The sequence below is a fragment of the Colletes latitarsis genome, chromosome 5, assembly GCF_051014445.1.
Source record: "Colletes latitarsis isolate SP2378_abdomen chromosome 5, iyColLati1, whole genome shotgun sequence".
In the NCBI taxonomy this organism is placed as follows: Eukaryota; Metazoa; Arthropoda; class Insecta; order Hymenoptera; family Colletidae; genus Colletes; species Colletes latitarsis.
In genome coordinates this window covers 26,819,280-26,834,765 of record NC_135138.1, presented here as the reverse complement: position 1 = coordinate 26,834,765, position 15,486 = coordinate 26,819,280, and the positions used below count along the sequence as shown (strand labels likewise).

The window sequence follows — 15,486 nt, the reverse complement described above, 5'->3', positions numbered from 1 at the left end:
ACAGCCTCCATAAGGTGATTAGGTAAGACTTACCCTATATACCGAGTATCGTATCTCTGGTATTTTTTCGTCAATAAATAACCGGGCAACAAGACGCAATGGAATATTGAGCTGTCTAGTTAGCTCTGGCAGACGGCGTTCTCCGGGAATGGAAGATAATTTCGAGAAAAAATCGACGCATTATCGGCGAGTAGTTTATGGGAGTTTAGTCACGCTTCATAGACCCGTGAGTTCGGTTAAAGAGTAATAGGGTGGGATACAGGGAAACGAGTAGAAAGAGGACGGGAAGCCGGCGGATACAGAGGGCGAAAGAGACCGGAGACCGGTATTAGTACATTCGCACTAATCGGTAATCTACTTTGAGTCTGAAATATAGGACATAAATTCCAGGCTGTATCAAAGGCCGGGTGCGAAAATTTAATGCTACGATAAATTAGCATACTAACGAGGGGCGCCAGAAGTGAGAAAGGGAGAGAGCCAGAGAGAGACAGCCGTGTACACCCCCACCTATCTAGTCTCGGTCAGGTCGGTCGAGCAGCTTTTCCAGCGATAGTAATCAAGCAAAATATTGTGGCAACGGCCGCGGGGCACTCCTGTCGAGGTTCTTGACTCTGCGGAGCATTCTAGGTCCGTCGTACTGGTACCTTAGGAGATTGCCGGACCTTTTTTCTTCTGGTTCTCCCTTTCTAACTTATCTATCAGTATCCGTCTCCCACCATCTTCTTCCGCTTCTCCTGGAGTCGGTCGTGAATAACTCGATGCTTTCGTTACCGATCGGTGGAAGTATCCGTGGAATAACCCAGAGTATCATAGAATAGCCCTCTCGAACAAAGACAACTTAAGATAATAGAGGGCAGATCGAAACGGAGATTAAGCGAATAGAGTAGACGTTTTAACGCGAAAAAGGGACGGAAAGACGAACGAGGAAGAGCAGAGAAGAAGGTTAGTTGATTACCCGATTCCATACCGGCGTGTTAGCTGCCACGGTTCAGCTACCATGGCTAAAAGTTAGGAGAAACTTCCTAATGTATGTGGGAGAGTCGGTCGGTGGCTTGCATCCGCTGTATGACCGGGCAGTCCAGGTCGTGGCCTGCTAACTCTCCCATCCTTCCATACTTGCCCGAGATCTCCCCTGCATCTCAACGTGTCTTCCCTTGGCTTTTGTCTCTCCTCTTTTCACTCTAACTAACGATTATTCCAACCAATGATACGCGTGTTCCACCGTACCATAGGTGTACCCAATTGCTAACCTCCTAACCTTCTTTGACCGTAGTCCCTGATTACAGTACGCGAGTCGCGCATGCAATCTGGCTGAATCCTTGCCTGAGGGTTACACGCAACAGACACGAAAAAACGGTTACGTTCATTGGACCGGTAACGCACTCGCGTAATAATGATTTCCTACGAGTAGAGATTCTGAACGTTCTTGATTTTCGAGCATGCTCTTACTAACCAGGCGCAGCTGCTTCTTTTATCACCATCGACACACGTACGCGGAATAGAGAATAGATGGTTCAGGGCCCAGATAAGAGACACAGGCAGAAGGTATTGTAGGTGCTTCTTCTTAGCGATTCGCGGTTATCTGTTCTATTGGATCTAAGCACGTGTTTAGTCGGCACTCGGTTCTTTTCGCTGATTGGACGGATAATGAATGCAGGTGTTTGCAGTCCTATTTTCTACTTTCCCATCCTGTTCGCGGGATACAATGCGGCAGCGGAACAAGCTGAAAAGGGACTGTCGTTGGGTGACCTATCCGCGTCCTAAATAACAAAAGGCCCGTTACTCGTGCTGCGTTAGCATCCTCCGACGCGATTTATATGTGGGATCTTCCCAGCGTATCTAATATTCTCGGTAACTTGTCGACAAGGCTTGTATGATAATACCGAACGATTAGATTGTTTGACAAGCAAGTGTTACAGGGTACCACAGGTCGTGACATGCAGTCCTTGCTCCTGGCTTGCTGACTTACTTGGAACCTTCTTTGCGCCTACACATCTCTCGTACGGGTTGTTATCTCCATACTTCTCTCGTGCGCTCACGACTGGACCGTATCCTCTCGGGGTCGTGTTCAATTCAGGTGTATGCAGGTATGAAAAGCAATCGGCCAGTACCAGGTTCATCACCTACTGTTAGTCGTATTGCATATTTGTGTACTTCGAGATAGCTTTGCTACGTACCAGATTGATACATTTGTAGCTCGTACGGCCTCGTAAGTCACAGTCAGAAAAGAGCAAACTGAGAACTAGAATTAGCCAACTGGTTTCTGATTTTAAAATCTACCGTCGTTCGTTATATTTTTAATTCAAATGAACTAAATACTCAATGAACTAGACACTCATTTGAACTAAAAATATAACGAACGACGATAGATTTTAAAGTCAGAAACCAGTTGATTCATTCTAGTTCTCAGTTTGCTCTTTTCTGACTAGATAGGTTGCAACGTACCAGATTGATGCATTTGTAGCTCGTACAGCCTCGCGAGTCACAGTCAGAAAAGAGCAAACTGAGAACTAGGATTAGCCAACTGGTTTCTGATTTTAAAATCTATCGTCGTTGGTTATATTTTTAGGTCAAATAACACGGAAATTTAGAGCGTTACTGGCTGTAGAAGAAAATACGTGGCCAATTAAAGACAATTACTTCTCGAGAGTAGCAACTTTGTTTCTGTATTTCGAGATAGCTTTGCAGTGTACCAGATTGATGCATTTTTAGCTGGTACAGTCTTGCGAATCACAGTCAAAAACGAGCAAACTGGGAACTAGAATGAGGCCAACTGGTTTCTAATTTTAAAATCTGTCGTCGTTCGTTATATTTTTAGTTCAAATGAGATAGGTTTGCAACGTACTAGATTGATGCATTTCTAGCTCGTAAAATCTTGTGAGACACAGTCAGAAAAGAGCAAACTGAGAACTAAAATGAGTCAACTAGTTTCTAGCTTTAAAATCTATCTATTTTAAGATCGAATGACACAGAATTTCGAGCGTTACAGGCTGTAGAAATAAATACGTGACCAGTTAAGGACGGTTACTTTTCGATGGTGCTAACTTCGTATCGTCTCCTCCGGTTAGTGTTTATCAACTACACTAGTTAAAACTGGGAATAGTGCAAGAAGTGGTAGAAGGAAAATAATGGTAGAAGAAGTTGTGAACGCTCCCACTAGTCTACTTCTATTTCCACCTCTGATACGAAAGGACTTTTTCCCTCTACCGTAAGAAATTCAAGCAGGCAAGAAGACTTCCAACTTGAGATGAAATTTTCAGGTTTCACCTTTCTACGGCTCTTTTATTTGTCTTCTTCGCAACAGAGCCTCATAGAACGTACGGCTTCCAATGATTATGTAAATATGGGACTTTATTACGATTCTTCTTGGTCTCGTTCCGTCCTTTTTCATTCTCGTTTGCAGATCGCATCTCCGTCGTTCCGAGCCAAACGTTTCGTCCTGTACGCAGGCTTTATCGAACGACGTCATCAGTACAGGTGTGTCATTTGATAGTAGATGATTTACCGTCTCTCTATATTTCCGTGATCATTTTTTTTGGATCGTAATATCGTACGATTCATCACCGGGAAGAAATATCGTGCTTCTCAGAAACTGCGGAACACTAACGAGTGTAAAAAATTCCCAACGGTTCGTGAATTAATGGCAGAGATGTTTCTTCTCGGAGGACAGGGTATCTATGATGAGTTGCACAGGAAACAGTGCTTTCAAACCATGCGAGAACGTGACAAATTCAATGAGAATGCGACTAGAATATTATTCAAACTGAATTTTATTATTTTAATTTTACGATCGAGGCGAAATCCTTTAAGTTAAAGGCACGTTTGGCACCAGTTTTAACGAAACATTGCAGAATTATGGGCCAGTCAAAAGTGAGGTTCACAATTTTTTACACCCACGAAAACTCAAGCTTAAGAGGTGAAACTACCCTCCAAAGCTTCGTGTTCGCGTCGCTTAAGCTTGAAGGGTGTTAGGTCTAGACTGGATCTTTATGGATAGTCGTTATCTTGAAAACTATCGGAGGCAGAGAAACGTTCCTCAAATAAATCTCACTATTTTTATTGGAAAATACCATGGTACGTACAATGATAAATTTAATTAATTTTATTATAAAATCAGCTCATAATTTTTTGTGCTAAAAAATATAAAGAATTTATTTTAAAAGTTTTTCTAGCATCTTAAATATTTTTCAAGATTTACGTTAAAGCTTTAAACGGTAGTTTCATCTCTTAAATGAATAAAAATAAAAGTCGATTTTCCTTTCATGGTATTACATAGTATCATTTAGTGAGAAGCACTTCGTACATAAGCTCGTTGATAAACGTACAAAAGTTGCTTTCTTTTACGAGAAACCGTAAACAAGTGGCAACCACGTACATTGTTCGCGGAGCATAAACGCGTCTTCAATAGATTTCAGTTGTCTGACACGGTGTATCTAGTGAACTTGAGTATAAAAAAAAGGGTTCCCATAAATGTTTCCCATCTGTCGTGATGTTTTTTCTTCGCGTCTACGGCGGAAAAGAGGGATGAAGGCGAGAAGTGAAACGACGACAAATTTTCTGCAGGATTTATCCATATTTCTTACGGAAACCCCGAGATTCGAAAAACCGTGTACATACGTGTAGTTTTAGTACACGCGAAACTACCTTGCGGTTTACGTCCTGTTAGTAAAGTCTCAAGAAGCTTACGTGTTTTAAATGCTGTGAATTGTTTGCAAAACTCCATCAAACGTCAGTCACTCACCTGAAACAAAAATATGAACGAAAATTTAATATATCTGTATACGTACACATTCCGTTCGGGCGAAAATTATATTTTTGTTCGACTCTTTAGTTCGTTGACATTTCGAAAATTAATATTCACACGTATTCGGTGCAAGGTACTTTTAATCGATAGTAATAACTTTAGCCCGGCTTGGGAAGTGCTTGTAAATTTCTGCAGATCATAAATCGGTAGAAATACAATGAATTTCGAGAATAAATTAATAAATATGAAATTTGCGATTATACGAAACAGTTTACATATTATTTCAGATATTATATTTTCATTTTGACTAACTGGAAAAAGGATTTATTACTTAATGTAACAATGTAATTTTATTGTCTGTAAGAACGGAGCATCTATTGTTCTTAGATGAGCTGAACGGCTGAAGTTGACGTGCTTAGGACATTATGCAAACGAGAACCAATTTCGGTGCATGAAAATGCAGCGTTTAATAATCACCCTTTAAAAAGTAGTATTTCACAACAATTTTAAAAACCACGCATAATATAAGATAATCAGATTCTTTTGCTAGCCATTATTTCACGCCTCAATTATACGAAAGTACTAACGAACTCGTAACTCGATAAATATATTACTAAAGTTTAAGAGGATTTCTAACTTTCCTACGAAATCCTTAAAGTTTTTAAAAACATTATACATCGAGCCAGGTAATCGCATCTTCCGTCATAAAACACGGCCCACGTCTGAAAACTGCGCGAACGCAAACGAAATATTTTGCAAGTAACGCTAGAAATAGCTTTGGATGTCAGAGTTAAATGAACCGACGCCAGGGAGGCGTAAAGAAAGACAAATAAAGCAGGCAAACGTGAAAAAGACTGGAGTCTGTTTGCGATGTCAAAAATCAACACAAATTGAAATCACCGACCGACCTGTGTTGACTGGAGAAAATCGACTTTGCCCGTCTTGAGCTACCAGATTTTCCACCGTCTGTCGCGCTTTCCGGATTGGACATTCGATGAGAGGCGAATTATTTCGAAATACGACCGAAGCTGAGAAAAATTCCACCAGAATTACGATTTCACTCTGAAAAAGGTGCGATGCAACCGTAAAAATACAGGATTACTCATATAACTCAGAAATTTAAATTATATTAACGGAATGGAAAATTAAAGAAATAAGTCTAAGACACGTTTTCTTACGATTAGAAAGAGTAGAATATATCTCGAGTCTTTTTTGCTATTTTTAAGAATTATTTTTTACATTTTACTATGATTACACATTCTTCGAACGCTCGGTTCTCAAAGGGGGTTCCGAAAAACAACAAAAATATGTTGAAAGCTGGTGGTTGGGGTCGACGGGGTCACGCCAAGAGCGAGGTTTCATTTATAATCGTCTAGTTTCATTACGTCATCGAAAGCGTTCGTTTCTTTCACCGTTCGTTACTCGTCTGGAACAGCGTAACGTTGACTGAAGATTGAAAATCTCAAATCGAGATTCTAATTGACTCTGCTCAACGGAGAGGAAACAGAGAGCTCAAGGGGAAACCGTGGGTTTCAGGAATTGCTACAGGATGACGAAGCAAGTTTCTCCCCTTTCCCTAAATCAATAATCCCCCGCTCTCTTCGAGAGGATCCTAGCCAGATTACGTTTAATTTACGTCGCTAATACGTGTAAGGTGTATATCGCGTTCGTTGCAAGCAGCTTCAATTAGAATTTGTTCTTTGACGCGTTTCGTGACTCTGCATTATTCATGCGCCAACATTGAGAACCGATATACAGGAAATTGTGGCACTGTCGACGAAGCTGCGTCGAAGATGCAAAGTTTAGTGATCTCACGCCTCCCGGGAATTATAATAAGCGCGATAGCAAACTATTTGTTCATTTCTGAAAATAACTTCTTAACAATTACATTATTCCTATGTTACGTTTATCGAAAGAATAATAGATCTCCGGCCTTTTAGCATCGAGCCTACCATGCTACTCGTAATGATTACAGCGGAATTAATTAATAAACGCGAGTTTCCAGTTTATTTCCCAGCGCTCGAAGGTGCTCATATTTTACATTTAATTAAAGTGTGTTGTCCGACACGAGAAAGGAGCCTCAAATTTCGTGTTCCTTCATTCAAACCCAGCGTTCGGAGTTCATTAAACACCGGTGAAGTATTTCCAAGGGAAGATTACTCAAATTCCATCAGCCACCCTCGTAGCCCCTAACAAAGCTGATACTTGGGGGTATCCCTAAGTCCTTAGCCTAACTCACCTCGATCGATTTCTTCGCCCAATCACCTAATCCCGACGCAAGTTCGCCGCGATTATGACTTTCGCCCGGTAATCTCGTGGAAAATTGATCGTCGTTAATTCTGGCTACAGGGACTTATCAGATAGAAGTGAGCTCGCGTGGCAAATACAAATGGCGTCTGAGTAACGAGGCGGAAGCGGCCAGTATTGTTTAATGTCCTTCGTGTTTTCATCAAATGATTTTTGCGAGTCGCGTAACGCTACGGCCGCGTGGCTGGTAATTAAAAGGGGCAACGAGGAGGCTCCGAGTGGCGGCATATTGATGGAGGAATTTCCCAGCGTGTAAAGCTGCCACGACTTCGGTATCCTCTCCTTCGATTTCTAATCTGACCGGCGTAATGTCGTCCGTAATTAATACAAGTTGTAATCCCCGGCAGCATTCCGGTTTTGCGCCGGACAAGATATTAGTTGCGCCGTAGTTGCGCCACCAGGCAACCGCCTGCACATAGATAGGGATCGGCATTAGAGGTAGCCTAGACCTCCACCTATCTTGCTCGTTCCGTGTTCGCTCCAGTCTCTCTTGGTTTCCTGTTACATGTTACAGTTACTGGAAATTCAACAGCCGTATGCTTCCTAGTTTGAGTAATTTTCCCAGTTCGCATGGACGATCGCTGCCCTCTTTTTATTGGGACGACCGGCACAATGTCCACCGGGTACCCGTTGGGTGGTCGTTCTCGTGGTTGATGCGATGCTTTAAAGAGCCGTTGGCGAACAACGCTATATGAAATACAGGTACAATGCACGGGGGATCATGAAATTCGAACGAGGCATGTCACTTTTACGGTTAAGGATCGAAAGATGTTTAGAGGTAGCTCGAACGGTTCGATGCCTTCGTCTTTTTCTTGTACAGAGTTCAATGGCGCGTCCAGGAACTTCGATAGCAGTTCTTCTTTAAGTAAAGCAATTGTTTCGCTCCTGGGTAAATCGATTTTTACCAATGTTCTGCTAGATGTTTCGCTTAATGAGTAAGATGTTTCTGGAATTCGCTGTCACGCGATGAAGTCTTCATAAAAATGATGATTGTAAACACTGGAGGCTTCGAGAGCTTTTTGTTTGCTTTAAGGCAGATGTATTACCAGTTAGGGATTGCTAATAACAGAGGAAAATCTCGACGTATTAATCATTCAGTGCCTATGGGCTTGGTGTGGGCTCCAGTATCATTAGGAACGAAAAATGGTAAGCATTGGGTACCGTGCATAGAGAAGAGTATATTACGGGTAACAAAAAATAATACCATTATGGAAATGTAAAATAATACATGCAGAAAACTTATAATTTGAAAAGAAATACACACTCCAATATTTTGCAGCATGAAATGCATCAAGAAAAATAAAAGTCCCTAAAATAGTTCTTCACTTTCATATTTTCAATCTTAAAAAATTATCTCCTTTGCTTCGAGAAACGAAAACACTTTGTCGGTGCGATTAATAGAAGCAAATTTGATTTGGAGATTTCTATGGAATAGAGGCAGTCGCGTGTACGTCACGAGATTAACTTAAGCGCAGGAGTGACGCACGCGATGATGTAGCGATGTTTTTCGTTTGGAATGTGCTTTCCAGTATACGTGCCCGACTATCCGCTAGTGAAGAAAGCTTTATGGAAATATTCGTAATTTTCTCACGTAGCCGAGCATACGTTGCTCGACATAACTAAATCTATTTCCATGCATGAATATGGATGGGCTTTGTTTATGATTCAGTAGGACCGTTTTCGACTAGGGAATAATGGAATTGCTATTGGTTTTTTTGAACGGTTATTTTCGCAGCTTTCAGTGGCGTTTAAACGAATGTTTTATTGCGGATGTGCTTACAATTAGCCTATAGATTATTCATCGTTTACAAGCGTACGTTTTAATACTGTCCTCCAGCTAGATTCCGATATTACTTCGTTTCTATTTTACGCGTGTTCCGTATTTAAAAACATTTAATATGTTTATATCAGGACGTCGTTAATGTTTACACTGAGCTCGTTTAAAAATTTTTACTCTCTGGAAGAAGTCGTATCTAGTTAAACCAATATTAAGTCAGCCTTCGAAGGCCTGCAACCAACACTCCTCACATTACCCACCACACTCATACTATCATAATCCTCTTAAACCAGGGATTATACTTTCGTATCCCAGCTCAACATAGTAGACATGTTTACGTTCGTCCATATGATACACTCGAACGATGCATGAAGATGAAAACATCTTTTGAAGGAACACTGGGATTCTTGAAAATTAGATCGATGATCGATCCCGAGCACACGGTCAGCACACCGTTCCAGGAATCCCAATTTACGACGTTACCTGCAAAGTAGTAATTTCAAAAACGCAACAATTTCCACGATCCCCGATACGAAGCCATAGACCACTAATTCCAGGTATCCTCCACACTCGAAGAACAAGCGATTGCACCTAATATTTTAACACGCGGCAATTTCGAAAACGGAGATTCATTACGTTTGTGGTAGCCGATAGATTACGTTATTCGTAAGACGGTGAACACGAGGGATGCCGGCGAACAGTAGGCTGGAAAAAAGTCCGCTCCTTCCTTCGACGTCTGGCAATGACTAAGGTCGACTCCGTTGCGGTTTTACACGTTAACGTTCGACGGAGAGGATCATTTTTCTTGGGCGCGCCAACGATAAATTTCTCTTGGCAATTTCCGTGCCGAATTCGATACCACGATAATCTCGTTCGCGGTCAGCAGAGGTGCAGCATCGTTGCAAAAACTATCTCACGTCTTCGGTCCGAGAATCCCGTACGATGCTTTTTGCCGCAAACTTTTCCCGCCCCGTGCTCCCTCCCCCCTTCGAACGGCCAGAATTCTCCATCTACCAGGTAAAACAGAGTCGAGCACACTCAAGGCAAAACTAGATTTATCAAGCAACTCCTTGATACGGGGAGGTCTGGGTTACCTAGATGGATAGAAGTAGGCGGAACGAGTTTAACGCCGTAGAACTATCGACGATCGCCAGAATGTAATCTGCTAGTCACTCTTCTTCTTTTCCCGCACGGAAGGAGACTTTTCTGTTCATTTTGCGACAATGGGTTTACCCCTGCTGGAAAGTGGCGAGTTAGACGACACTGGAGGGATGCAATCACTGCCGGGGTCGAAAGTCGATCCTCGCTGGTCATCGAGCCGGTTACACTCGCCTGATTCTTCCTATACTGCGTTTCTTTTAAATATTTTCCACGCGAGAACATTCACGTTCGCGAAGCATTTTATATCGGGGACGTGATTACTCCGAAACTCGTACGTTCGAAGCAGAGGCGAAGTCGTGTGCTCAATATAATATATTTCTGCAATTATGCTTCAATTTTGATTCGTCATTGAAAGGCAGAAATTGCGATTGTAGGTTACTCGTTTGAATATTGGAAGTAGATAAAAGAGTGAAACGTAAATAGAGGTTGGTTTCGTCACAAAAGGTCCTTAAAAACAGTTTTAATTTTGCATATTTTGCATATGGCATATGTCAAAACACATTGCATATGTTATATATGTTTATTGCATTTCTTTTCATAAAATTAATGCTTATACGAGCTTTCGAATATCTATTTTAGTCTACTAATTCAACGTTTTTATACGATAGTCATGGCAGAAATGACAACATAGCTATTTATACAGGGTGTTCGACCACCCCTAGGAAAAATTTTAATGGGAGATTCTGGAGACCAAAATAAGACGAAAATCAAGAATATCAATTTGTTGATTGAGGCTTCGTTAAAAAGTTGTTAAAAAATTAAATTAAAAAATTTCAAATCATTCTGGAAAAATTATTGAAAGTATACTGTGTGACTGGAAATGTTTTTATAACTTTTTAACGAAACCTCAATCAACCAATTAGTATCCTTGATTTTCGTCTTATTTTGATCTCTAGAATCTCCCATTAAAATTTTTCCCAGGGGTAACCGGACACCCTGTATATCTGATATTTACCTCTAATAAATGAATAATGGTAACAGTTCATAGATGCTACGAATAGTATTAATCAGTAATTCAAAAGTATTCTTGCCAGATAGGTTCTACGAAAATGAATTTTATGAGATTAGATTGTTAAAGGGCCTGAAACAATTAAAGCATGCTACTTCAGTAAATTCAAATATGCTCCAATGACATCTTGTAATGCGAGCGTTCGTTCTCAGCTTATAAATTGACTAAGCGATAAACGTCATCAACAACTGACAATGTTGAAAAAATACTCCTAACATATTGTAATTTAGATTATAATTGATTATTATTATGCTTAAGTAATAAAATTATTTTAACATATTTTAAATATATTTTGGCATATTATTGATACATATTTGACATATGTCACTTACATATTTTGGCATATTTTATTGATATAAACATCCGCAGTCTAATGATCACTATTATAGTTTTAAATAAATGAAACGTAGATTCTACAAAATAATCAAACTGAGTTTCGTTTTTGGCCATATATTTTGATACTCAAAAACGGGAATTATTTGAACGTACATAACTTTCAAAAATTCCTCTACATGCATAAAACTTAGAAATATGTATTTCCTATCACAAGTTAGCGCACATGTTACGTAGAAACTCGATATTTCCATCCACATCCGCTGAATCTACCTTCGCTCCAAAGTGCGCGCCCCAAAACAGTTTGAAAATCCATTCGCTCGAAAGCAAAGCCTCGCGCGAGAAAATTGTATTCCGCGTTTTCGATTTACTTTTACGCGTAGAATCGGTCGTTCGAGCCTCTCATTGCGGGATACCGTGTACACCATGGAAGAATCCTTCCGGATGGAATACGGATTCAACGATCGGAGGTGTCGGAGTAAAAAGGCGAACCGATGATTAATAGCGGCGCGATCGCGTGGAAAGGCATTCCGCGTCCAGAAAAAAGCTGATTTCTCTAGAAATGTAGAGCATACCTTAGCAGCAATTTTCATAGATCCGTTTTCAATTTTCGATCGTCGATCGCGTTAACGGCACGCTCGCGGTGCAAGCGAAAAATCCTGAATTCCAGAGGAGTTCCAGGAGTTGGCGGTACGGGGCCGTTAGGTGCTCTAAAAATACTTGTAATCCACTCGGCGATCAAAAATCGAAACAATTTCCGTCGCTGATTGAGCACGCCACGGGAGGCATCGCCGATCTGGTCCAGCGATCTATCTAATACACCGCAGCAGCGTCGTCTGACATTCGCGGTTTTTCAGGAGTCCGCTTCTCTCGGATTCCTTTTTATCCCGAGCTTCGTAGCCATGGTCTATCTGAGGCCGTGATCGGCAACTCGATGTTGTTGGGAGGCTGGTGCCGCAAACGAGGAAGATGGAAAGGCGAAGGGGGGTCGATAGATAAAGGGACGAGGAGAAAGAGAAAAGAGCAACGCGAGCCCAGGGAAGAAGAGGAGGAGGAGGAGGAGAGGGTGGAGAGGGGAGAGAAGGTAGGAGGAGGAAAAATCCACGGCAAAATAGCGTGGCTGTTATGGCTGCAGCACGAACTGTCACCCGTTTCCGCGTGTTTCTTACTCGCCGCGTTCCACAACTCCTTTATCCTCGGTGGCGACACGGCACTCGCTGTGTGTGCTCTCGCTGATGCCTCGTACACACGCCGCTTTCTTTCCTTTCTTCCTCGGGCCGCCCTCTCCGCCGCCCTATCTTTCCTCCTTTATCTCTCTATAGTCGTATGATGAACAACAATCGAGGCACAGTCGCACGAATACGCTGGAAGCGTGTCCCATTGATCTACGAGCGAGGCCGCGCGTTGTCTCGACCACCGTGGTATTTTCTGGCGAGCGTGTGTCTGCCCCGAGCCCCGGTACGCCTCGTGTGTACATACGTGGCCAGCTAGCCGCGTGCTCGCAGGTGAATGCAGGAAGAGGCCGAGATGCGAAAGTTGCGTGCCCATAACGCACGCAGAGTGCGTCTGCTTGGATTATTATCGCGTTTCCCCTTCACGATAACATTCCCGGCCGGAACACCTACTTTTTAACGCGCCCCAGCCGCCGGTGGAATCTCATACGCGCGCTCCCCACGCCCACCAAACATTATTTTATCAAATAGGAAAAGAGATTTTTCTTTCAATGTTGCAGTCCGCGAATAAAACTCTAAAACATAGACGGAACTAATAATTAGACTGCGGATATTTATGCAAATTAATTCTTATTTTTGTTGATTAAATTAATGAAATGGGAGCTTTGCAGAGAAGTAAAAATATGTTCATAATAGCAGGCATAACGTTGAATTATTAATATTTCTATCATTTACGTTATAATTTTAATAAATATCGAGAACATCTCTAAGGAATTAATAATAAGGTAAATAAAAATAATGTAGCCGTTAATGTGCTAATTCGTGCCTATTGCAAATGTATGTTCAAATTACGAGTAAACTCATCTTTTTTTATCAATACGTTAAATAGTAGACTTTGATAAAAGAAACAAAAAAGGCTTATTCGTTGTTGCTGTAGGATTAACGGTTTTGCTAATAAAATGAATTTTTATCACAGTATGTAATCATAACTGTATTAAAATGTGGGTGATTTCATAACATGTGTAGTCACAACAAAAAACTTAACCTTTTGGCTACTGTACTACAACGATGCACAAGATTCTTTTAATCTTTCCATTGAAATGTGCAATTTAAAAAAAGAATACAGTTGATCCACTGATATCAAAATGTTAATGATTTGAATAGAAAGAAAGAAAAACATAGTATTGAGAGAAAAAAAAATAATTGTTTCACCTTTCGAAATGTTAATGATCTCATTACTAGAGTATTTTACGGAAACTCACAATTAACTCAAAGACGTTTAAAAATTCACAGCGCTCCAAATTTTGTCACGCGTAGTAATAATTTAATTTTTGTAATAACCTCGGATCACCATTATCGTAGCTAAGGTTTTGGGATGTCCCGAGAAGCAAAAATGCAAAGTAGTAAGTCAGAGAATGTGCAGACCGTGCAATCGGACATCTTCCGAGAAAGAGGATCTACCATCCTCGTGGAAGCGAATATCTGCCCACTCGGTATTAGAATAAGCCATCCTGATAACACTGTCTTAACTATGAATCGTTTAGATACACCCTGATTTACTACGACATCCATTATTTATCTCTTCCTGCACACTTCCTTACTGAATTCTGGAATTCATTTATAATTGTATGAGAGAAGATACCAAAGGTTTTATACGAATTCTATTTAAAGTTAAAGAAATTAGAATCACAGTATTTTAAACCCGTAAAAGATTGAGAAATATCCCCATGGGATTTTTCGTTACAAGCAAAAATACAACTAAAATGTTATATAATAAAAAATTCATAAATGCTTTGTTAAGAAGTTATGACAAAAATATGAAATGTGATGTATTTTTATTTACTAAAATTTTGCTTAAAGAGAGCAACTGCTAGTCGAGGTACAAAAAAATATTTTTAATGTCAGAGTTTAGTTTCTATCATTTATCTTTAATGCTGAAGTATTCTTTCTTCGATGATAACTTTTTGTTGTCAAAAAATTTTGAACTATTGTTCAAGTCAATGTTAAGTAAATTGCAAAGAAATTTTCTTGTTTTAATGTTTTGAATCTCAACCGAGTTTCACAGTTCATATTTGTGTTATAACTTCTTAACAAAGCATTTATGGATTTTTTGTTACATTACATTTTAGTCTTAGTTTTAGTTGTGACCCTGTATATTTCGCTGATCACGGTATAGCTGTACGAGAACGATGAATTAGAAATTGAATATTGCCACTCGTACACGTGGACTACCGTGTCATTGTTTATAGGTACGACTAAACGAAATACACAGAGGTCGAACTGATTCGAGGCACAATCTGATGGTAGCGATCTAGATAATAACGCTATTGACAGAACTTCTTCTGGTATCCAGTAACCGAGCTCGTTGAAAGAGTGGCTGGCGGCTCGTGAGGCTAGTGTTCGCCACCCTAACCTGGACCATAAGCATGGTCAATCGATGATTATCGCTCCGGTTATATTCTCCGAGGATACAGTACATCTTCAAGACTATCGAAGGTAGCCGGAAGGTAACTTCCTTAAGTCCAAAGAGAGTCTGGAATCCTTTCGTTCCTACTTCGGTACCGATCTGATCTCGCACGGTCTATCTCTAGCCTGTTTTACTGTTGCTACGCGACAAGAAATCGTTGCCTTGTTCGCCCGATTCGCCCTTACGTTATCTGTCTCATTTTCCTCTTGAACAGTCCCGAGCCATCTTCGGGTATCAGCATTGGATTCGCGAAATCTTGCACGGTTAGCTTTGGTGTCGAGGTGAACGGAATGTGGACTAACGCTGAGAGTGCACTATCTTCTTTTACGATGCTCCAGCGAATTTCTTTGCCCCGTAATAATAATATCACGGTATCGATAATTCGTCTATGAGAAATACGAATTGCCTTGCATACAAGAATTTGATTTTTATTATTAACATTAACATACAGAAGGAAAATCTGAATATTAATAAAATTAATAATAACTTCGATATTCTATCTATTTCTACTATATT

The 15,486-nt window shown here is 40.6% G+C and overlaps 1 protein-coding gene across 1 annotated transcript in view; it reads right to left on the bottom strand.

Moving 5' to 3' along the window:
- Positions 1 to 4,574: 4,574 nt before the first annotated feature.
- Positions 4,575 to 15,486, bottom strand: part of Atg16 (Autophagy-related 16) — a 478,797-nt gene continuing 467,885 nt past the window's right edge. Inside the window, exon 8 of the mRNA XM_076765735.1 lies at positions 4,575 to 4,741. Within this exon, the coding sequence (XP_076621850.1) occupies positions 4,730 to 4,741 (12 nt within the window). The 3' untranslated portion in view covers positions 4,575 to 4,729. The remainder of the gene's footprint in view (positions 4,742 to 15,486) is intronic.